This window comes from Pseudozyma hubeiensis (assembly GCF_000403515.1).
Source record: "Pseudozyma hubeiensis SY62 DNA, scaffold: PHS4, whole genome shotgun sequence".
NCBI classification, from domain to species: domain Eukaryota; kingdom Fungi; phylum Basidiomycota; class Ustilaginomycetes; order Ustilaginales; family Ustilaginaceae; genus Pseudozyma; species Pseudozyma hubeiensis.
The window spans coordinates 19,253-41,500 of NW_012133786.1; the positions used below are offsets into that span (position 1 = coordinate 19,253).

General features: G+C 55.6%; 12 protein-coding genes across 12 annotated transcripts; 5 read left to right on the forward strand and 7 right to left on the reverse strand.

Annotated features, from left to right (window-relative positions):
• Positions 1–255: 255 nt before the first annotated feature.
• PHSY_000090 (chitin deacetylase) lies at positions 256–1,683 on the forward strand (the record flags this gene model as incomplete). The annotated part of the gene is made up of 1 exon (XM_012330733.1): positions 256–1,683. The coding sequence occupies one exon, from the start codon at positions 256–258 to the stop codon at positions 1,681–1,683; it is 1,428 nt and encodes a 475-aa protein (XP_012186123.1).
• Positions 1,684–2,312: 629 nt separating this feature from the next.
• PHSY_000091 (nucleolar protein 14) lies at positions 2,313–2,597 on the reverse strand (the record flags this gene model as incomplete). The annotated part of the gene is made up of 1 exon (XM_012330734.1): positions 2,313–2,597. One exon carries the CDS (start codon positions 2,595–2,597, stop codon positions 2,313–2,315), a length of 285 nt encoding a protein of 94 aa, XP_012186124.1.
• Positions 2,598–2,934: 337 nt separating this feature from the next.
• On the forward strand, positions 2,935–4,794 carry PHSY_000092 (hypothetical protein; the record flags this gene model as incomplete). Its single annotated transcript, XM_012330735.1, has 1 exon — positions 2,935–4,794. One exon carries the CDS (start codon positions 2,935–2,937, stop codon positions 4,792–4,794), a length of 1,860 nt encoding a protein of 619 aa, XP_012186125.1.
• A 222-nt stretch (positions 4,795–5,016) lies between these two features.
• PHSY_000093 (hypothetical protein) lies at positions 5,017–6,461 on the reverse strand (the record flags this gene model as incomplete). Its single annotated transcript, XM_012330736.1, has 3 exons — positions 5,017–5,092; positions 5,171–5,657; positions 5,753–6,461. The coding sequence occupies 3 exons, from the start codon at positions 6,459–6,461 to the stop codon at positions 5,017–5,019; spliced, it is 1,272 nt and encodes a 423-aa protein (XP_012186126.1).
• Positions 6,462–6,823: 362 nt separating this feature from the next.
• Positions 6,824–7,651, reverse strand: PHSY_000094 (hypothetical protein; the record flags this gene model as incomplete). Its single annotated transcript, XM_012330737.1, has 1 exon — positions 6,824–7,651. The coding sequence occupies one exon, from the start codon at positions 7,649–7,651 to the stop codon at positions 6,824–6,826; it is 828 nt and encodes a 275-aa protein (XP_012186127.1).
• A 308-nt stretch (positions 7,652–7,959) lies between these two features.
• PHSY_000095 (potential sterol binding protein) lies at positions 7,960–8,666 on the forward strand (the record flags this gene model as incomplete). Its single annotated transcript, XM_012330738.1, has 2 exons — positions 7,960–8,492; positions 8,585–8,666. 2 exons carry the CDS (start codon positions 7,960–7,962, stop codon positions 8,664–8,666), a joined length of 615 nt encoding a protein of 204 aa, XP_012186128.1.
• A 101-nt stretch (positions 8,667–8,767) lies between these two features.
• On the reverse strand, positions 8,768–10,891 carry PHSY_000096 (hypothetical protein; the record flags this gene model as incomplete). Its single annotated transcript, XM_012330739.1, has 1 exon — positions 8,768–10,891. The coding sequence occupies one exon, from the start codon at positions 10,889–10,891 to the stop codon at positions 8,768–8,770; it is 2,124 nt and encodes a 707-aa protein (XP_012186129.1).
• A 352-nt stretch (positions 10,892–11,243) lies between these two features.
• Positions 11,244–12,536, forward strand: PHSY_000097 (hypothetical protein; the record flags this gene model as incomplete). The annotated part of the gene is made up of 1 exon (XM_012330740.1): positions 11,244–12,536. One exon carries the CDS (start codon positions 11,244–11,246, stop codon positions 12,534–12,536), a length of 1,293 nt encoding a protein of 430 aa, XP_012186130.1.
• Positions 12,537–12,621: 85 nt separating this feature from the next.
• Positions 12,622–13,467, reverse strand: PHSY_000098 (hypothetical protein; the record flags this gene model as incomplete). The annotated part of the gene is made up of 3 exons (XM_012330741.1): positions 12,622–12,719; positions 12,809–13,335; positions 13,415–13,467. 3 exons carry the CDS (start codon positions 13,465–13,467, stop codon positions 12,622–12,624), a joined length of 678 nt encoding a protein of 225 aa, XP_012186131.1.
• Positions 13,468–13,574: 107 nt separating this feature from the next.
• Positions 13,575–16,815, reverse strand: PHSY_000099 (hypothetical protein; the record flags this gene model as incomplete). The annotated part of the gene is made up of 2 exons (XM_012330742.1): positions 13,575–13,600; positions 13,956–16,815. 2 exons carry the CDS (start codon positions 16,813–16,815, stop codon positions 13,575–13,577), a joined length of 2,886 nt encoding a protein of 961 aa, XP_012186132.1.
• Positions 16,816–18,104: 1,289 nt separating this feature from the next.
• Positions 18,105–20,300, forward strand: PHSY_000100 (predicted RNA-binding protein; the record flags this gene model as incomplete). Its single annotated transcript, XM_012330743.1, has 1 exon — positions 18,105–20,300. One exon carries the CDS (start codon positions 18,105–18,107, stop codon positions 20,298–20,300), a length of 2,196 nt encoding a protein of 731 aa, XP_012186133.1.
• Positions 20,301–20,435: 135 nt separating this feature from the next.
• PHSY_000101 (phospho-2-dehydro-3-deoxyheptonate aldolase) lies at positions 20,436–22,187 on the reverse strand (the record flags this gene model as incomplete). Its single annotated transcript, XM_012330744.1, has 1 exon — positions 20,436–22,187. The coding sequence occupies one exon, from the start codon at positions 22,185–22,187 to the stop codon at positions 20,436–20,438; it is 1,752 nt and encodes a 583-aa protein (XP_012186134.1).
• Positions 22,188–22,248: the final 61 nt, after the last annotated feature.

A 22,248-nucleotide genomic window follows, 5' to 3' on the forward strand; every position in this document is an offset into this window, starting at 1 on the left:
TTGACAGCGGCTTTGTCCCTGGATGCTGTGCTGCACAGAGCTGACAATCGGAACGTCGACATAGCATGAGGCAGACATCAAATGTATGCTGCTGCTACTGCTACTGCTGCTGCTTGTCGTGTGGTTGTGGAAGCCTCTTTGTCGCACTCGCCCTCTCGCCATCCACCCTCTCCACCACCACCATCCGCACACTTCCGCCACTCAATCCTTCCGTTTCCTTAGCCCGGATCACTTTCGTGGACCGTTCGGATCACCATGGTCAAGCTCACACTCGCCGCCGTCCCCCTGGCACTCGCCGCCATCGTTGCCGGCAAGCCTGACTTCGAAAAGCGTCAAGCTTCCGGCTCGGGATCATCCTCCCGAAGGGTCACCTCGTCGGCCGCTGGCGCTACCGCTGCGGCTCCCACATCGACGTTTACAGGATCGCTCCCTGCTTCGGTCTCGTCCATCCTGGCCGGTGTCTCTTCCGGCCCGGGTGTCACCACCTCGACCACCTCGCTCTTCACCACCTACGCTGCGGGTGCCAAGAATCCTCAGGTCACCGGCGCGCCCGGCCTTCCGGACATCAACCAGATCAGCCCTGCTAACTTCCCCACTCTGGACGTGGTGCCACCTACCAACTCTCCTCAGGTTCAGCAGTGGCTCTCCCAGATCGACTTCTCCAAAGTGCCCAACGCAACTGTCACAGTGGACTCGGCTTCGTGCTCCGGCAACCCTAGCAACCTCGCCCAAGCTGGCGCCAGTGGCAACTGCTGGTGGACCTGTGGACAGTGCACGCGTTCCACCGACATTACCACATGTCCGGACACCAACACCTGGGGTCTCTCGTACGATGACGGCCCTTCGCCCTACACGCCCACGCTGCTCGAATACCTTAACCAGAACAATCTCAAGTCCACCTTCTTCGTAGTGGGTTCGCGCGTCATCTCGCGTCCCCAGATGCTCCAGACCGAGTTCCAGCAGGGTCACCAGATCTCGGTGCACACCTGGTCGCACCCTCCCCTCACGACGCTCACCAACGAGCAGATTGTCGCCGAGCTTGGCTGGTCCAAGGAGGTCATCCGCTCCGTCCTCGGCGTCACCCCCAACACCATGCGACCCCCCTACGGCGACATCGACGATCGTGTGCGCGCCATCTCGCTCCAGATGGGTCTCACCCCCATCATCTGGACCACTCCTCCCGGAGGTCAACCGTACGACACCAACGACTGGCGAATCGCCGCGGGTGTCGTTTCGGCTGCCGAGGTTGTGTACAACTTTGAGTCGATCATCAAGAACGCTTCTTCGCTCTCTACCGGTTACATCGTGCTCGCTCACGATCTGTACCAGCAAGCCGTTGATATCGCCGTCAACGTTGTGCTGCCTGCCGCTGCGCAGATGAGCCCTAAGCAGAACCTGATGCCCATCGTCCAGTGTCTCAAGAAGCCAAGCTCGGACGCCTACGTAGAGACCTACTCCAACAGCTCTGGCTCGCTGCCCAACGAGACGGGCGCGTCTGGCACTCACCAACTCACCTCGACCAAGGCGGCTGCTGGTTCGCTCGCCTCGGCCACCAGCGGCGGCAGCTCGAGCGGAAGTGGAAGCTCCGGCAAGTCTGCTGCCTCAATCTCTTCGATCCCTTCGATCGTGCTCCCCACCACTGTGCTCGGTGCGGTGATGCTCTTCTTCGGTCTCCTCGTCTAAGTAGGTCGCGGGCGGAATCACGTTCATCATGGACAATTAGAAAGTAGTCGCACGCTTCAGTCTTACCTTTAGGACAATGCCATTGGGTCCATCGGGCTGCGGCCTGCTCGCTGTCTGGACCGCAATGTCTCGTTTATCCCAGCGTTCGCAAGGCCTATGAAATCCTGTGTGTCTCCGACGCAAATTCAATTAGGTTCTCACTGTCTCGCTCGCGACGACCGTCTGCTCCTGTGCTCAGTCTTGTCTCTGATTGAGAGTATTCGGTGAGGCTTGGGTGAGGCTCGACAAGAGTGCTTACCGTTGCCGGTGCCAGTCATCACAGACGATGGATGACAACCTGCTCACACTCTTGCCATAAGATTGGATCTTCGTGACTGAAGCTGAAAATTAGCACACAAAATCACGCGTCCAGAAATTGAGGTCATGCACGTCCCTGCAAGTTGATTGACATCGGATTGCCCGCACAGCTGCAGCCCCTGAGTCCAGTACCAGTAGAGATTCTCGACCTCGAAGATCCGGCTCGAGCTCTGTTCAGCGACCTTGTCCTGTCGTCACATCGACCTTGCGACTGATTCCCTTCGCGTAGCCTCCTGGGACACTCTTCATCTTGGACGAATTGTCGTTGGCGTTTACCCATACGCCAGCTGGTGCTTCCAACGCACGCAGCCATCACTCTGCTGCGCCATGTTCAAGGCCATCTTCACTTCGTCCGGCGGCAGCTCCAAGCAGCCAGACACCAAGCCAGGCGAAGCTAGTGTGCCCGGTCCCACGTCCAAGCGTACAGCCTCGTCAGCTTCGTCCTCGCCTAGCATGTCGTCAATACCGCTTCCACCCTCTCGCGGATCCAGCTCAGTCATGTCCTCGTGGACCGTACCGCCATTCCCACATCCTTTACCCGAGCGGCGAGTAGGCATCTTGCCCACCGAGCAGGGTCTCCTGGTTTATCCTCGCACTTCCCCTTACTTGCAACCGGGACGCCATCACCATCATCATCGTCATCACACATCGGCGACACAGCAGCAGCATGACAAAGCTAGCACAACCGCACCCTCACAAACCCCCCCTTCCCGCGCATTTGGATCTGGCGATGGCTTTAAAGTTGCAACGGTGGGTGCATCAAACATTGGCTCCTTGAGCTCGTCGTCCGCCGGTGTTGTTCCCTCGATCACTTCGCTCGATATTGGTTTCCTAATAGACTGGAGCAAGCAAGCCAAGATCACGCCCCTGCAACCATCAGAGTGGAAGCCCATCATGGACGCCGCCGCCACCGAGGCGTCCCCCTTGGAATGTTTCGGTATCGTCGGTCTTTCTCGCTTCTTCAGTAGCAGCTATCTTTTCGTCATCACCAGCTCCAAACTCATAGGGCATTATTTTCACGAATCTCGTCCCATCTATTGCTGCACAGGCGTGCTGGCCATCCCACTACTTCATCAAGAGGCGACGCAGGCCATCCGCTCCCAACTCACAAAGCTAGGTGTCGAAATATCAGGAAGGGAGTTCGATGCGCATGCTGCTGCTGGCGATGTGACCGTGGAAAGCGACTCGGACAGCGACAGCGAATCGTCTTACTCGGACTACGATGATGTCCAAACACCGGCCGCCATTCCCAAGGAGCCTTTCTTCTCGTCCATCTCCACCTCTGAGCGAGCTGACACTATTCGCATGCCGAAATCGAGACCTTGGCTCACCAAAGCTGCACGTGCGGTCTCTGATGGTCGCATTCAGACCGTCTCGGAGGACCCTGCTCTGCAATCACAGCTTGCCGACGCAACCGAAGCGCCCACCATGCCTGCGGACCTTGTCGCTCAGCCCGCTTCTACAAACGGTCCCGTCTTCGCGCCTGCAACTCCCGACGAGCTGTGGCATGCCGCCAAACAAGCCGAGCTTGAGGAGAAAGCGGTGAGAGAGACCGCAAAGTACTGGGCACGAGGCGAATTCTGGTTCAGCTACGATTTCGACCTCACCACCTCGCTCCAGAACAAGAGGCGAGCACTTGATAGTAATCCCAAACATAGCTCAAATGTTGTCCCAAAACCGGCTTCGCTCACTTCGCACCAGGCTCGGGCATCCACGGCGAGCTCTTCGGATGCCACGGCTGCTCCTTCGTTTCCACTCCTTGCGGAGCCGTATCCCAATCTTCCGCTCTGGAGAAGGGCCGATCGCCGGTTCTGGCACAACGAACACATGTCAAAAGACCTCATCCATGCCGGACTGCACGCTTACATCCTACCGATCATGCAAGGCTATCTTCAGACCGTCGAGCTACCTGTTCAGCCTGTCGAAGGGCTTGACACAGAATCTGGCCCAGACGCCGTGCTCCGCTGTCAGATGATGGTTGTGTCACGTCGGTCGAAGGAACGTGCCGGTCTGCGATATCAACGCCGAGGGATCAACGAATCCGGACAGGTCGCCAACTTCGTCGAGACGGAGCAGATCCTCTCCGTTCTACGCGGCCGGTCTGCAGCGACCTCTTCGACATCCGAGACCGTCGGCGATGTATTGTCGTTCGTACAGATCCGCGGTAGTATTCCGCTTTACTGGTCACAAAGCCCATTCTCGCTCAAACCTCCGCCAGTGCTCGAGCGGACCCAAGCTGAAAACACGGCAGCTTGTCGTAAGCACTTTGCGGCTCAGGTGGACAGGTACGGCTCAATCACATGCGTCAACCTCGCAGAGCAAGGTGGTAAGGAAGGCGAAATCTCGAAAGCCTATCGAACGGCCGTCGAGAAGCTTCGCGCCGAACAGCCTTCTGACGGCAATGCCGACGGGAAGCCATGGGACAGAAGCAAGCTGCACTACGTCGACTTTGATTTCCACAAGGAATGCTCGGGGATGAGGTTTGAGAATGTCGCCAAACTTATCACTCAAATGGGAGATACGCTCGCCGACATGAAGTACTACCATCATCGCACACGCATGAGCGTCGCAGCTCAGCAGAGCGAGGTGGAGGTGCTGAGCAGGCAGACGGGCGTATTCAGAGTATCGTGCTTGGATTGTCTAGATAGGACGAACGTCGTCCAGTCTGCCTTTGCTAGGCACGTTCTCACCGGCCAGCTGAGCAAGCTGGCCATCAGTGTTGGCGCCCCGGGCGCGACCACGGCATCTGCTTAGGCTCGACGAGCGTGCGCGGCGATTCGGGATCGCCCTTTGCTTAGTATGGAAGCCCCGCGACACCCTTTCGAGACAATCATGGCCGCTGAGGTCGTGTCACGGATCACTGCGAGCTCACACAAAGTCGCGCGTTGAGTCTCGAGATCGGAAGACAAATGGGTATCATATTTCAAAATGCTCGATCAAGGCTGGCTGACAAGGAGGGATGAGAGAGCAGCGAGATCAAAGCCACAGGCGGCGCTTTAGGTTCTCGATGAGCGAGCCGAACAGGGGCATCATGGATTTTGCTTCGTCCAGACTGTTGTAACAAGCGAAATGCAAAGCTGTCAGTATCATGCTGACGACGGCTGCCTTCCGACAAAGCGTGCCAACTCACCTTTGAACTGTCTTTTGAGTGACGAAAGACTCTTGCTCTTCTTCGTCTTCCGGATCGAATGCTCCTGCCTCGATACAGCATTCGCGCAACAGCTCGACGATCATTTTGACCTTCTGCTTTGAAGTCATGCAGCTTTGCTTCTCCTCGTCACCCGGCTCGGAAGAAGCAAGGCTTTGGTCGTGCCGAGATACGGCTGAACGAGTCTTCACAGTGTGGTGCAGGTGACGCGAATGATTGTTTGCAGCCTCGGCATTGGACAGCGTGGTCGGGTCATCGATTTCGTCCGAGATGGCGCGAAAGGCAAAAATCCGTCGAGCAGACTCGGAGGCGTGGGCAGAGGCAGCGGTAGCAGCGGCAGCCGTGGTCGTGGTGACATTCTTGATGGAGGCTGTTGTGTTGCTCCGGGAGACAGAGTTGAGATAGGTGACGACAAAGCCCCAATTTTCTTCCGGGTGAGAGGACTCGTTGGGAGAGGTAATGTAGAGACCTGTATGATGCCGATGCGATGCAAAGCAAACAGAAGGCATTCGGTCAGTCGTCAGAGGAATTTGATGTCGAAGCTATATACGGTTGTACACGCACCTTCCTGAATCCCAACAATGTCTCCGACAAGCACTTTTGTAAACTCGTTGAGCTTCTCGCTGCCAAAGTCATAGCTGCAGACATAAAGCGCCTTAGCCGTAAGGAGCATGACCTTCTCCTCGAGTTTCAGCGCTTGCACCGTGTTGGCTTGCAAGGGAGAGCAAAGCGTCCAGCCTCCAAGGACATCTTCAGTCTCTAGCACAACTTCACGACGGCAGCTTTCAATCGCAGAAGCGCGCACCCTTGCCAGGCGTATCGACTCGGATGGATCACGGCTGTTGAGTTCGTCGTAGTATCGTTCGAGACCGTGCAAGCCGATAGATCCGTACGTAAAGTCGAGCACTGTCTGTCGAAAGAAGTCAGTGACAGCACCTTGCACCATTCGATAAACGGAATTGGTGGCATCATTTATCATGCCAAAGATGCTTCTCTTCCCGGTCCTGGTGAAGTCAACTTTTAGAGCGTCGGTGTTTGAGTAGCAGTGCGAGATGGCATTGGCGTTGTTAGCCCAAATATCGTTGAAGGCTTCATCGAGCACCTTTTCTGGTAGCACGAAAATGGGCGTTGGTTGTGTTGCTTCGTTGGACAAGACGCCTGTGTTGAGTCCATCGGCGGTCGGATGAGGGGCAGCAGCAGCGGTGGACGGAGCCACAGCCGAGCCGATCTTTTCTTCCGTTGTCGCTGGAGGCGACGTGTCGACTTCCGACATGGTTGCCAATGGGCACTTGACCTGACGGCTGAAGCGAAAGCAGGCTCGTCAATAGTGACTACGATGGATAAGTTGTGATTGTTGGTGGGCAGCACGGATCCCGAGCGCGGTTGGAAAATGAGACATGCATTAATCGCCCCTGAGCGGCTTCAGCTCCACATCGGTTATGCTCTCAAGACCAACACCAACACTCGACGTGCCGAGAGAGACTTTCGCAGGGCCCGTATCTGCTGCGATCGCCATTATTAGACAGACAGATCATCTAGCAAATAGATAGATGATCTAGCGACCCGCATAGTGACGCGTGACGAGACACTGATACCAAGCGCTCCGAGGAAAGCACACAGCAGCACAATGCAGTTTCACGAGAACAACTGAAATTCTGGAAGGTCGAAATGATCTGGTAGACGCCCAGAGCACCAAACCCTTCTGAGCCGTACATTGGCATGTATCTTCACGTACGTGACACTGTGAAAAGTGCCGAACGCTGTATGATGGAAGGATTTGTGCGCATCTGAGTGCTCAACGAGGGCTGCGTTGGACAGGTGCTTGGTGATTCGTTCGAGAGGAAGCGTGAGCACCTGCCATGATGCGTGGGACGTTTCATCGAGATTGGAGTCGATGGTCATGCTCAGAGGCAGGTGCAGAATCGCACCCTGTGAACACTCAGACCCAGTGCTTTGATCGTCTGATGCTACCTGCTGCGATGTTGTGGGCAGATAGAGTCGTGGCTCGATGTGGAAGCTGCTCACCCTTATGATACCACGTCGCCCCTGTCGATCTGCCACCCCAACCTCGAAAGCAAAATGTCGTGATTTGCCGATCGCTCTGTATTGAATCGAAATATAGGGAAGCCGAACTCCAAGATCAGTTTGGTCATCTGGCGGAGAACGGATGAAAGTGCCGCGTACAGCTGGAGATTGTATGTGCAGCACCGGCTCAGAAGTACGGCCTCTGCGTGTCTCTTCCGTCCTTAGTGTAAAGCTTTCATGGGTGATGTCAAGACTATTTGGTGCTATAACATCGGTGGCGTCGATCACCAGCTGTATGCCGGAGTCTTCAGGCAGGTCAACGTCTTGATGGTGAGACCAAAGAGCCAGGGGCTGCGAGGAGGTGGATGAGAACAGAGCTATGGAATCAGACTGCACTGTATCTCGGAAAAGCACAGGCCCGTCTGGCCCTTGCGTCATATCTGCCTGCCTCGATCACAGCAGAAAGCTGCAGCGAAGGAGACGGCCTCGAGTGTCGGTCAAAACAATTGAGGAAACGATGCTGGTCGAAGCGAGAAAGATGGAGTGGTGTGTGCGTGTGTCGAGGCAAACGCAGGTTTCGGCTCTCGGCTTTGCGGTGGAAACCTTAATTCATTTTGCTGCGCCGACAACCTGGTCGGAACGCTTCCGACGGTAACACTCCTTCCCTTCTCGTTAGTCACTCATCGTCCTTGCACGCGCGTGCATCTCTCCTCAGCACCAATATTGCTATCGATCGCATAGGCAGTATGGAACAGCTTCAACAACGAATCTTCGGATCGCCCGCGTCGCCCTCTTGGGCTGCTACGCTGCAGGGCTTTGCAGAGTCTATCTACACCAACCCACTCAACCTCGTCCTTTTGCTCGCTATTGTCTACATTGTCATCCCACTCATTCGTCCCGCTTTGCCAGAGTCCTCGCGGTGGACACCGTCGATAGCAGAAGCGCGATCGCACCTCGCCGCGCCTTCGGATCGATACACTTACCTGCCACCCAACCACCCCGACACGGTCGAGTGGACCAAGTACACACCACGCACGCTGGCCGTCTTTGACGGAACTGGAGCCACCAAGCAAGACGGCCCGCGCATCTTGCTCGCCATCAACCGCAAAGTATTCGACGTCACCAAAGGCAAGAACTTCTACGGTCCGGGTGGTCCGTACGGAAACTTTGCCGGCAGGGACGCCAGCAGAGGCATGGCCAAGCAGAGCTTTGACATGGAAATGTTGACGCCTCTGGACAAGCCGATCGACACGCTTCAAGATCTCACTGCGAGCGAGGTGTAAGTCACTATAACGTCGTGGACATACACAGATTGGTCGCGGACTCGGCTGACGTTTTACATTCTTCGACTCTCGTCTTCGATCGCAACAGCAAAAACATGAAAGAGTGGGAAGCACACTTCACCGGCAAATACGGCATTGTCGGCGAGCTCGTCGATGAGTCCGAGGCGTAATATTAAGCGTGAGTTTCATATTCGTTTCGTCAGATCGTGATCCGCAGTCCGAAAAGTCCGTGACAGCGTTCCGCGGGCAATGATTGAGGCTGTGCGCACGCTCACCGAGAACCCGTACCCCAGAACCGATCGCCAATCGAGCCACATCCAGGTGTGATTGCAAACACCACGCGGCTACCTTTAGCTGGAGACTTCGTCAGACTTGAATGTCTTTGCTGCTGTTGCTTAGGCTCTGCGGTGGCTGCAAATCCTCCGTCCACGCTGTGCAATGGTGGCGAGGCCAAAAGGTGCAGATTGTCGCGACGATTGAATCCAGGTGAGAGGTCGTCTTCATCTACGGCAGCATTCTCGTCGTAGCCCCTCGACTCGTCGCGCTCGGGCTTGATAGCTGAGGCGGTGTTTGACACCGACGATTGCCACGGAATGCGCAGCTTTTGCAGCCCTGGATCGACACCAGCGACAACGATGCGAACACGTGGGAAGGCGCGGTTCAACGCATGGATGCCGCCCTGCGAGCTAGCCAGAAGCGTCAAGAAGATGATCTGGTCCTCGGGTACCGAATGATCCAACAGCACCCTGATAGCCATGAATGCAGCTGCGCCCGTACCAATCTGAGCGTCGAGCAAGAACACCCACGACTTCTCCGCCGTCTCGCGCCGACGGATGAACGATGGGAGCGCGACATCGTACAGGTGCGGCTCGCCGTCTTCTTCGTTGGACTGAATCAGCAGACTGCCGAGCGACATGGCAGGGAATGCTCTGCGAAGCGAGGGCTCGAGAACAGCACCGGAGCGAAGGATCGAGACCGAGCAGAGGCTCTCGATGTTGAGCTCATGGCCGACGTGCTTGCGGCCGCCGTGGATGATTACCTCCTTCTCTCGATACGGTAGCAAGGTAGTCGCCAGCTCGACGATGAGCGTACCCACACGTTTGCAGGCGAACGTGAATTCGCTCGTGGGCGTGGATCGATCATGTAGGAGCGTGAGCAGAGACTGCAGCTGAGGAGTCTGGGCGAGCAAGGTGACGTTGGGTGGCAGCCCCGCCTCGTCGGCTGTTGAAGTGCTAGATGCGCCCCGAGCCAGCTGCGACGATGACAGTCCGAATGATTCGTTGCGTTCCAACCTGGGTTTCATGTGCGTCAGGCTCGTTCGTCGCTCGTAGGCAGAGCCAAGGCCGTCGTAAGGGCTCATCGAAGTCGAATGTCTGTCGGTCCCCTGAGGTGCAGGTACATTTGTGGCGGGAGTCTTGTAGAATTCGGCACGCAGCTTCCTGGATCTGTTCCTAAGTTGCTTCTCCATGTGCTGGCTGATGACCTCGATGGCGACCTCGTTGTGCGATCCGGGTACGATCATGTCAGCGTGTCGTGCAGTAGCCGATACAAACGTGTCGAAAGCAGGCTTGACGAAGCGCAAATACTGGTCCAGCACCGAGTTGACCGACCTGCCTCTCTCTACGATATCTCTTTTTATCCTTCTCGCAAGCATCAGATCCGAGTCCGCTTGCACGTAGACCTTGAGGTCGAGCAAATCGCGAATGGCGGGATCGTGCAGCACAAAGATGCCCTCCACGATCAGGACGGCTGGTCCGTAGAGATAATTTGTCTCTGACATCCTCTGATGCTGCACGAAGCTGTATACCGGAATCTCTACTGCTTTGCTTTGGCGCAGGTCTTGAATGCATCGTTTGAGGATATCGTAGTCGAAAGCGTCGGGGTGATCGAAGTCGTATTGTTCTTGGAAGGCAAGCTTGGACTCTTCGGGCGAAAGCGATTTGTAGTAAGCGTCTTGACTGACAATGGCGACCCAAGGCACGTTGGGCAGCTTTTTGAGAATCTCCCTTGCGACTGACGTCTTGCCACTGGCAGACCCACCAGCGATACCAACGACATAGGCTGACACTGGTTCTCCGATCGAATTGTACCAAGGCGCTCGACCTGCGTCGGTCAGAACGATGGTTTTGGAACGTGTCGCGGAGGTTGCGGCTGATGGAGTGGCTTTTCCTGAAGGCGTCGCTGCTCCTCCTAGCGTTGCTGCGGAGGGTAAAGATGGATTCACAGGTGTCGGCTCAGCTAGCTTCGATGCGGACGATGCAGCAGCGGCAGCAGCAGCGGCAGCGGCAAGAACGCCATGTGTGGATCCCTCTGCAGGCTTCTCTGACGGTGTGACGGGCTGAAGGATCGGCGTGCCGTTGCCCGATGGCCTCTGAACGATCTTGCCAGCCTGCATCGCGGTGCCCTGCCTATCGTTGCTGACACGACAGGAGATCGACGCTGTTCGGATCAAGCGAAGGGTCGATGAAAGAGAGGTTGTAGGTCAAAGTTGACGTTGAAGGCAAACGGTATCGCTGCGCACAAGCAGCGTCAAAAAAAGTTTCGTTGGCCGACTCCACAGCACAGACAACGGACGGGCCAAGATTTTCCAACCTTAATTTCTGTAATACTTCTTGGAGAGCCCCTTCAGGGTCCGAGGGAGCGGACTCAAAGCCTCATCGGCTTTGCAGGATCACACGACCTTCCAGTCTCGATCCTGATCCTTCAACGTCGCCAAGCCCTTCCAAGCGCCGAGAGGGTTCGGCCTCATGTCCATCGGCGACGTCGATGCTGTGTTCGACTCGCATTCCGAACCTTCCGAGTCTGTCGGGAGCGATGCCGACCGCAACATTCTAGCGCCTTATCTTGCTCTCGAAGAGCCTCGACTGGTGCTCGACCTTCGACCGGACTCAGCATTCCACCGAGCACACCTGGTGAACTCGTATCACATCTCGCCTGTATCGGAGCTCAGGTCTCGATACAGCTATCTGCCTCCACGCAACACACCCTTCCTGGTAGTGGCGGATCTTTCTCAGCAAGACCAAGTGGTTGAGGCATTCGCTCAGGTTCCGTCGGCAAAAATCCTCTACCTTGCAGCCGAAGCATCGGGATCCATTGCGACAACTTCTCAGCATGTCTTGTCCCGCTCGACATTTTTCAGCTCTGCTGAGCGCTTGAGACTGCTGCGCACGTCTGGAAGCCATCAGACACGTGTTGCCGCAGGTGATCACGGAGACGATGTCCCGAGGCTACTGTTTCGCCCGTCTTATGCTGTGCGCAGGACTGTTCTCGGCCTCGAAAGCGATATGCCGTCTCGCAACAGCGCTCTCAGGGTACTCGATCTGGGCTGCGGTGCAGCGAGAGACCTTGCCTGGATCTTGCACGGTTCTCGCACCCGCTCACCGCCGTGTTCCTGGGCCGGCATCGGTGTTGACAGCTGGAAAGCAGCGCTCTCGCGGGCCGAGCAGATTGCACTCGACCTATGGCTCAGCCAAGAAGTCTCTGCTCATTCACCATCATTTCCGCGCTGCGAGAAGCTGTTGTGGGCGAAGTGCAGCGACGATGGCTATCTCGAGCCACTGATTGGCTCCGGCAAAGGCAAGTCCGTGAGGACGGATGCAGACGATCCACTTCTGTGGAAGCAATGTCAGCAGCTCGGCCTCTCGCCGCTGCTCCCAGGACCTGTTGAGTCGGCTGCCAGCACCAACGACGATGAGACCAAATTCGATCTTGTCCTCTGCGTCCGATTTCACCCACGAGCTCTGCTCCCTCGCCTTGCGCAACTTGTTCGTGCAGGAGGCATTGTTCTGCTCAGCCATTTCGTCACCCTGTCTGACGAGCAGCGCGAAGCGGTCGGTCTAGTCCATCCGAATTCCTCAGCAGAGTACGATTCACCGCCGCACGAGGGCCGCATCCAGCCTGGCGAGATTGAGGGTTTGGTCGAGGCGTGGAACCAGTCGGAGCTACCTGGTCGCAGCTGGGTCATCGAGAGCGATGTCCTTGAGCCCATAGAAGATGGAAGGATAATCAGGAGTGTTGCTCTTCGTAAGCATGTACAGTAGCATAGTACGGACCATGTGGATCCAGCATCTCGAAGATGCAATCTGATAGTGTTGTCCTTGGCGTTTGCTAGCGTGGTGATGAGGTTTACCGCCAAGAAGGATCGTCGATGCTCTTGACCACAGTGTACGGCTCGAGCAAGTTCGACATGAGCCAGTCGCCATTTGGGAGATCGTTGTTTTCAGCTGCAAGTTCACGGGGACAAGCGTTCAAAGATGTTATCAGCCTTGTGCCTTCTGAGTCTTTCGATGCGTGTAAGAGAGATGGGGCCTACCTCTCCAAAGCGCCTCCTCTTCATCCTTCGCCACCCCTGTCTTGACATGCCTCGTCACCAGCCGTTGCCGTGCTTCGTCCTTTGAAACTTGGAAGACTAGTCTCGTATCGAGCTCTTGCGCCGCTCGCCTCCACTCTCCAACATCGCAATTGCAATACAGTCCTTCAAACACAACCACTCGATGTGACGGTAGGACAACAACGTCGTCTTCCAGAGGATCCTTTTTGGCATGATCAAAGCTGGGAGCTGAATGTACCATAGTCGTCTCCTTCTTTACCAGTGTCACAAAATCGGCGAAGCGTTTCGCGTCGAACGTCCATTCTGCGCCCCTTCGGTCGAACGCCTCTTTCGGATTGGGAAACTTTGAGAGCGTCGAGCGCGGATAGTGCCACCCGTCCATGCCGACGCAAATGGCTATATCCTTCGATGCAGCATTGAGTCCAGTGACAAGTCTCACTGCGAGGCTCGACTTGCCTGAGCCTGGGATGCCGGACACTCCCACAAGCGATCGTTCCGTCGGATCGAGGCTGCCGAGCACAACAAAAGACAGCAGCGTCAATATGAGCCTCCTCCAAGCCCATGGCAGAGATTCTGAGCAATACTCACCTTTCAGCTTTGTTGATCAGGTCTTGCACTAGTTGGTCCACTTGATCCTGCATCGCACCGCAATCTTCGCAGGCCGTGTCGTTCACCGTAAGGAGCGATGTGGTCAGCTACTGTTGGTCGTGTTTGATCAGGAAGAATGTGGAGGCAGGAATCGCACGTCTCAACCAATGTCGGCCAATTCTTCGTCTGTCGATAAATCACAAGAGAAAATGGTGTCGCAAAATGCAGTAAAAGTGTATTCTAGTACGCTCAGCAAATCTTGTGGACACATGCTGACAGTCCTCTCTACTGGCTTCGCGAGCGAGCCATGCAGGGCCGTCGGTGCTGGGGACAGCGCCCTGCGACAACGACTCAAACAACAATTGGACAAGAAGGGCGACAGCTCATGACAGCTCCGTGCATATCTGGGTATACAAGTTGAGTTGATTCTATTCAGCACGCTTTGGCACCAGCTGCTGTAGGGGATCCATTCGAGGGGACACAGTAAAGGTTAGTCAGTACTTGGCAAACTTTGTGCTTGTTCAATGTGAGCCTGACTTACCATTCGTTGAAACGGCCAGAATCAGGTTGAATGCTTCATCCCTATTGGGCAGATTGGCCAACAAGAGCGGTGCCTTGCCGTTGTTTCGAACGATTTTGAGGCCCAGCGAGCTCCACACCATCAGTCGAATGCTCTTGGTCTTGACAATCGACTCGATCGCGTCGATGGGTGTGCGGCCTCGCTTCTGAGAGGGAGAGTGAAGCGGTGTGAAGTAGAGGTATTTGGTGTTGACATGCAAGCGACCAGGAAGACCCTTGTACTGACAGAAGAAGCTACCTAGCTTACGCGGCTTGAGCGTGGCATCGTTGGTCATCTCGACGTAGTCGGTGGTAGCCCGGGACGGGTCCTCTATTTGATCGTAGGCGATCCCCTCTTCGCGACGATCCGGTCGAGGTTTGAGCTTGGACTTGTTGCCCTGCGACCGTACAGCTCGTCGAACGTCAGCGGCAGTACTCAACTGACCCGCAAAGCGGTCGACATCCAGATGCCGTTTGCGCAGCAGTTGCACCGCAAATTGGGCATCGGTCGGTGCTCCAAATGTCGCCCACCACAGAGGGGACAGAGCTTTGCGATGCGACGGAAAGTAGCTCTGCAGCGGCAGCAGGCAGAAGAAGGTGATTCCAAGAAAGAAGAAGATGGCCTTGGAGACGTACTGCGCAGGCGCAAACGTGACAAAGAGGTTGAGGACACCGAAGAGGACCAGCGTACGCCGACTCGCACCTGGGTTTCGCCACAGGATGAGATTCTTGACCTTTTCGTGAAAGTCGGCGACGAGGCCCATGGCCTCCTGAGTCGGTTTGCCAAACGTGACGATCCATCGCTTGTAAATGTTGAGAATATCGAGTCGACTGCGACGACGGAGCTTTTCTGAAAGTGTATTGGCAGCCTGACCACGGGCCATGCGCAACTTGACCGCGTCGTGGAGGTAGCTCTCTGACGGTGGGAAGTACTTGAATCGCATGATGAAGAACATGATCATAAGAATGAAGGCGGTCGGAATCATGTTGGTGTACCAAAGCACAAAGTAGATCATGGCCGCCGCCGCCGTTGTCTTGGGATCCTCCCATCGGTACAAACGGCGGATCCGGAACGCGAGCTGCTCCCAGAAAGGTGCAATGGTGTAGAGACGTTCGAGATGCGAACGTATGAGACCTTCCCGGTAGCCTCTGTCTGTATGATGCTCAATCTCTTCGGGCGCCAAGCGCTCGACCAACGCAAGAATGTAAGCGATGCAAAAAGCGACGCCGTCCACGCCTTCGTCCTCCGCATAGACACGCAGCTCGTCGTCAGGGCTGAAGGCATCCTGTGACGAAGGCACAATCAGGTCCCAATCTTCATCGCTGTTGTCATCCATGTGCGAGGACGTTTTGCTGTTGCCAGAAATAGTCCGTTTGGGCGTCTTGCCCTTTGCCTTCTTTTTGGAAGGCGTTGTCTTCTTGGTATTGCGATCATTATCGTCTGACATTGACTCTGCTCCAAGCCCGTCTCCGGTCGGAGCGGTCGGGTCCATTCCATGTGGGTCCGAAGCGATAGCAGACGTCGGATGTTCGGAAAGATGGTGAAGACCGCGATCGACTCGACTGAGCATCGACGGCCTCTTGTTACCTGGGCTAGGGGCAGTGCTATCATTAGGCGAGACGCGAAAGTCGGACCACTTTGGCATCCTGTACTTTTGCATCCCGGAGGGTCGTGTTACGGTGACCTCCTTTGTATGACGAGCAAAGTTCTGCAAGAAGGTCTCGAGCTCGATGTCTTCGAGTTCCAAGAGGGGCTGACTGAGCGCCTTGGCGGCGCCTCCTGAATAAGAGCTTCGGCTGCTCTGCGCATCCTTGCTCTTGCTCAATGAGCGCTCCCGTTGGTGAACGGCATGAAGGGTGTCGAAATCGATCCCTGCGGACATGTCTCCCTGGGTATTGTATCGCAAGCTATCGTATCCATCCGCCTCACGAATCAGATGGTCGATAGTATCGTCGGAACCATCCGAGTCGTAATCGTGCAGATCGCCGTCGTCCAATATTTCGTCGAGCTTGTCGCTCAGGGGCGCAAAAAGATCTTTAGCAGCTTCGTCCAGTGACGTAGCAGCTCGTCCGGGCCGCTGACTGTCCAATTGAGTAGAAGCTTCTTGATCGCGTATGAGGCGTGCGTCGGTTCTGGTGTCGTCAGTGTCGTAGAGTCCGCCAGGAAAGTGTTTTGTCGATCCGCTGCGGAAGCGGCCAAGATGCGAAGGTTGCTCGGCAATGTAGCGGGTCGTCTCTTCGGAGATGCGGTGGTCATCGTGCTCATCCAGATCCGAGTCTTGCGGAGCTCCCTTATCGAGCTTGTGCTTCTTGCGAAAAAGACCCCTGTTCCGAAGTCCGTCGGTGCTGCTGAACGATGCTTGCTTGCTCTTGTCCCGCCTCTGTTGCTCTTTGGACAGGGCACGGCGCAACTCGTGCGCCTCTGCTTCTTGAGCAGCGCGACTGCCAAGAGACGCGCGAGCTGGTGTTTGAGCGCCGCTGGTATGCTGTGAGTGCGGACTGCTAGAAGGATCGGCTTTCTCGTCGGATGAGGCGGGCTTGAATTTGGACAAGATCTTGGAACCGATCGACTTTTTCTTTGGTGGGCTGTTGAGCATGGCATCGAAGGCGCTGTCATTTTGCTTGGATGACCCTGTCACGACGGGATACGAGATGGGAGAGAGCTGATGGCGCGGTTGTCGGGGCTGGTCTGGGCTGCTGGATGTTCCTGATTTGGCGTGAGGATACTGAGGCACACTGTTGAGATCGTGCTCGCGATCGCCGTCGAAGTTCAGCGATCGTGGCTGGTCGGCATCATCGACGCTGTATAGCTCGGAAGAGCCGGGTATCTTGATGGGCGACATCTGAGCGAAGCAAGTTCAGAAAAAGGTCGACCGCGAACGTGTAAGGCTGCAGAGCGCCTCTTGACCTCGAGCAAAGTGGCGAGCCCAGTCCGCAGATGGGTGCAACGGGGATGTCTGTGTTCCGCGTCTACGACATCTCTGAAGTTTGGCGATAGTTTGTGTTGATGGAATGCTCGAGCCTTCTGTGGATCTATTGGATAGCGTATGGTGGAGGGAAGAAGTGCTCTGCTTGAATAGTCTGCAGCTCGCTGCATGTACCTCGACGATCCACTTTGCACGAGCGGCCCTACCAACGATTGACACTTGCGCGGCCCGTGAGTGTAACTTGTCTACCTGCGTCGTGTAACCCAACCGAGTGAAAACTCACTTAGGCAACATTACGCTTCCCCGCATTTCTGCTCGATTTGCATGTGGAAGATTTTTATCCAGCCTTTAATCAAGAAATATACCAGGTCTAACATTACGCAGAATTTTGACCTTCGTCGATCTGCTCTGCACGATAAAGTATCGCTAAGACCGAGGCGTAAGGCAGCCACCGACACGACGCCTGTTGACGATCGTGGTCGAGAGAGAATTTTGCACAACGCGGCCTCCGACAGCAAAGCGCCCCGCTTTCAAAAGTCATGACATCGGGCCTTCGAGGTCGTGGTCACCCACTCAAGCCGTCGAGAGCTGCCTCGTACCGATCCTAACCCAGGACCCCCTAGAGGAGGAGCCAAGTATTGGTTCACGACAGGATCGCTGCTTTGACTTGCCATACGATCAACATGATTGCAGCATGGGGGAAAGCAGTCGGTTCGATCCATTTGTTTTGCGAGGCAACCACGGAAACACATGGAAACCGTGATCGTCTCGGTGTCAAGCACATACAGTACGCCAGTTGGCGGCTTGTCGGACCGCGGACAGTGTTGCTGTGCATTCGAGGACGTATCCTTCAGCCCACTGCACGCTGTTTCAATTCACCTCATCAACCTACTGTAGCCAACGGCGGAATGCGAACCCACGGGCTCGACTTCATTTTCCAGCACGCGGATCACCTGCCTGGCTCCCCCATTCTTTCGCTCGTCCTTTTCACCAGGCTTACAGTAGATGCGCTGTCCTGACCGAGAACCCTTTTCCAAACAAAGGCAACGACAGTGAATCTTGGGCTTTCCCGGCCCAGGCAAGCAAGACCTCCTTGCTGCCCAGCCCCATAGTCCGGTCCTCAACACTTCACACCTCAACGTGCAGGACAATGGGTCTGCTTGACGTCTGTGTCCGGTATCGATCAACAAAATCTCTTCAACGTGATGCGGGCCTTTTTTCCTGCCTTGCTACTGAACCTGCTCGTGGTCGTTTGGCCAGCGTCCACCTTGGGCCACTCTAGCTCAGTGACATTGCATGGTCACCCTCCGCTCACCAAACAACTTCACACACAGACTGCAAGGAGGCTACTGGATACCGAGGTGCCTGATCGTCTGAAGAGCCTTGGGGTGTTTCAGGATGGCAATCGCGTTCGTGAAGGCATTCGCAGCGCTTACACCAAGGTTTTACGACAAGTCGACAAGGTTAAGGAGCCGTATTCCTTTTCAGAAGGCATCCAAAAGGAGTGGATTTACCAGCCAGACCTCAGGAAGCACTACTTTGTTCCAAGAGTGCTCCGTCTGCCCGCCCTTCTGCAACAAGGCCCGATCCCCCACGAACAGGCCTTCACAGCCTTTCTTAAAAGCACCGACGAGGAATTCGGTCTAAAAGATGTCGCCGTGACGCACGTTCCGGAGTTATCAGACTTCAAACCTGCAGAAAATGTGCCAGTCAAGGTCACAGACACGCCTGAAGCTGCCGATCCTCGCTCTGACGAAAGCGGACCGAGTAATAGCAGATATCGAAGGCGTCGGTCTCGCAAGGCCTACCGTACACAGAACTTCAACAACTTCGAGGCAGGTCCGCATACTCCAACCACTCTGCGAGCCATGCCTGACAACGAAATCGAGTCGGATCGTACGTGGCCGATTCGGGGACCAGTTCCTCCCGAGACCGAGCCAGATTTGGGCGAGTCATCCAAGCAAATGAGACCGCAGCAGGCGGCCTCACGTGGCGAAGTACGCTTTGGGCGGCGTATTCCTGCGGATCGTCTGAGTAACACGCTTGTAGCGATGGACGAAAGATTCAAGGTCATGCGCAAATTCCAACAGACTCAAATTGAGAAAGCTTCGATGCGGTACGTCGGACATCCCCAGTATCGACCACCGTTGCAGCAAAAAGGTCAAGAAGTGGCAGCAGGTGCACCACCAGGTCTTGCTCCCATACGTACCAAGCCAGTCGCTTCGCAAAAGGTCTCTCCAGATCCCACGCCCAGAGACGCCGTTGACCCTGCTGGCACAGAAGCCGATGCGTCGAATCCTGCAACCCCGAACTACGATTTTGGGGACTCATTCACACCCAACGGCCCATACTTCAAGCACGATCCTCGCGATGCTTCAGAGTCCAACACGCCCCTCGGCGATCCATCGCCAATCGTGTCGCCTGATGGCGGCATGACACCTTCATCTAGGGCCAGCACGACACCAAATACACCCGAGAAATTCCGATTACCTGTCGACTACGATCAATTGCTACATCAAGCGCGCATGCGGCACGGACAAGTTCCCGCGTACCGTCCAGTCTCAAAGCCCCTAGACGTATTCTCGGAGTCCGTTCCAGCGCACGCGAACAAGAAGCCAGATTCAGGCTGGAATCATGGTCCAACCAGCGGTGAGGCACTACGCGAGTTCAAAGACTTGGCAAAGTGGCATGGTGTTGACCATGCCATCGACCAGCATGACTCATTGCCCGAAGGGACTCGCCATGTGCCAGTCCGATCCGACAAGATGCATGGATACGACGATGACAGTCAAGCACCGGACAAGACGTCGCCTTCTGGCAAACGCAAATCACCCTTGTATGCTGGGACCGTCAAATCTCCTCAACGAGGGTCTCGTGCACCTGCCCACCAACAAACTGATCAGAACTTTGAAAACATCGAGGCAGCCCCCTCCGCGTTGTCTGAACCTCAAATGAACAACGTCGAAATGAAGGACACATTGTCGACGGACAACGGGCCTGGTCAACAAGAAACCGATCATTCAAACGCATTGCCTCCAGAAGCGCCTGCAAAGAAGCGCAAACAGCCGATACTTGGGCTCGTCAAGCCCATGATGCGCGTGCCGAGCTTTGGTTTCCCAATTTCCGGAGCCGATCCGACTTCTCCTTATCTGGAGGGCTTCAAACCTTCTCTGAGAACGGAGGTCGATCCCACCGCGCAGTCCAATCCTACAGTCCCATTGGATGCCAATCAAGAGTCGCGAGAGGCTGCTGGCCGTCTCGAGAGCTTGCAGGACACGCTGAAGCGTTTGCCGTTCTCTGGCTCTCGAGAAGCGGTCATCCAGGCTTTCCAAGAACACCGACTGCCAAAGCCTCTTCCACGTGAATCGTCTGATCGTCGTTCTAGCATCTTCACACCTTGACAAACCCATTACTACGCCCTCTTCAACCTTTCTCAACAGCTTTTTCTCTCTTGTGAACACACCTTTCGCACAGCAATATTCAAAGCTGGTCTTTGTCCTTAAACATTCTTTGCTCTAATTAATGCCACGTCACTATCACAAATTCTGCGGACGGTTGGTGATCCCACAGATGAGCTCTGCCAGAAGTTCGTCGCCTGACCCGGATGCGATGATGGCCTGTTGCTTTTTGATCTCGTCTTCGGTCCTGGCTGCTCCTTGTTTCTTGTTACCGAGACGCTGGTTGCGGAAGTAGTGCGAGAGGAGGAAAGCGACGTCGAGCGACTGCTCAAAGTTGAGTCTTGGATCGCAGTGACTCTTGTAGCCTCTCTCGAGATCCTTGGGTTCCAGTCGCATCGAGCCACCAAAGCATTCGGTGACGTCCTTGTCGCCGGTCAGCTCGAGGTGAACACCACCGAGGTGCAGAGTGGGGAAGTCGGAAGAGATGATTTCGAGGAACGAGAGGATCTCGGAAATGATGTCGCCGAACGAGCGCGTCTTGAGCGGCTGTGCGTTGGGATCGGAGGATGCAGGTGGGTAAGGGCTGGTCTGGGTGTTGCCGTGCATGGGATCACAGAGAAGGATGATTGAGTCCTTGTGATTGCTGGCAGCAATAGCTTCGAGAAGGGGAGGAAGATGCGAGGTAACCTTGGCAGCGCCAAGACGAATGATGACCATGACACGGCCTTTCTCCTTGCCGTACACGATGTTGGGAGTAGTTCCGCTCGGTGTGGACCAGCCGCTGGTGCGTGCGGAGGAAGCAGCTGCTGGGATCGGAACGTCCGGATTGAGAATGTCGAGGATCTGAATGAGTTCTGAAGGCTTCATGGAGGGACCAACCTTGACACCGACAGGATTGCGAATGGATGAGAAGAAGTCGACGTGCGCGCCGTCCAACTGTCGTGTCCTGTCGCCGAGCCAGATGGTATGGGCCGACAAATCGTACCTGTCAAAGGAGTCGCCAGTGGGAGCGCCATTTGCCAAGTCGGAAGGATGCACATTGCGCGCAGAGTGCGGGTTGGCCGGTGTTGGCTTTCGGACCAAGCGGGTGAGAGCTTCTTCGTAACCGAGTGAGAGACCTTCATGGCTGATAAAGTAGTCGACTGAGTTGAGCACGCTGCTCGAGGAGAAGGTGCTGGGATCGGCGCCGATGGTCCTCATGAAGTCCAGTGCATCTGTGAGAGAATCGACGACAGATTCGAACTCTGCCTGAAGCGCGCTGGACTGGACGTGCTGGAAGGACCACTGGCGGGGGGCGTGAAGGTCCGCAAGGCCACTGGCCAACTCGGAACGGATATGATTGAGAGTGGCAGCAGAGTGAAAGTAGGCCTGAAGCAAGCGCTCTGGATCTGGGATACGACCGCTCGCAGGCTCTGCACTGAAGGCATTGATATTGTCGCCACGGAAAGACATGATCTCGTGTTGGGAAGCCTGACCTGTTACAGGGTCGATCTTTGTGACGATCTCGGTCGGTTTGGATCGTGGCTTTGCGTATTGGCCCGCAATACGACCGATTCGAACGACAGGCTTGCGGGCACCCCAGATGAGGATAAGACTCATGAGCAAGGAAAGCTTGAGTTTAGCCTGGATCTGCTCCGGATCGCAGTAGTCGAAGAGCTCGGCGCAGTCACCAGTCTGGAGGAGGAAAGCATTGCCTTCAGCCACAGAAGCGAGCTGCGTTCGAAGTCGATCAATTTCGTTGGGGGAGACTAAGCCCGGTAGACGCTCGATGCGGTTCATCACCGACTGGAAAGCTTCTTGAGAAGGATAGTCGACCTGCTGCGCTTCCTTCTTGGACCTCCAGGTTGGATTGGCATGGTACTCGCGAGTCGACGCCGAAGCGCCTGACATATTGGATGCCGACGCCATGTTCGCAAGGTGATCAGCAGGTGATGGGGAAGATGGAATGGAG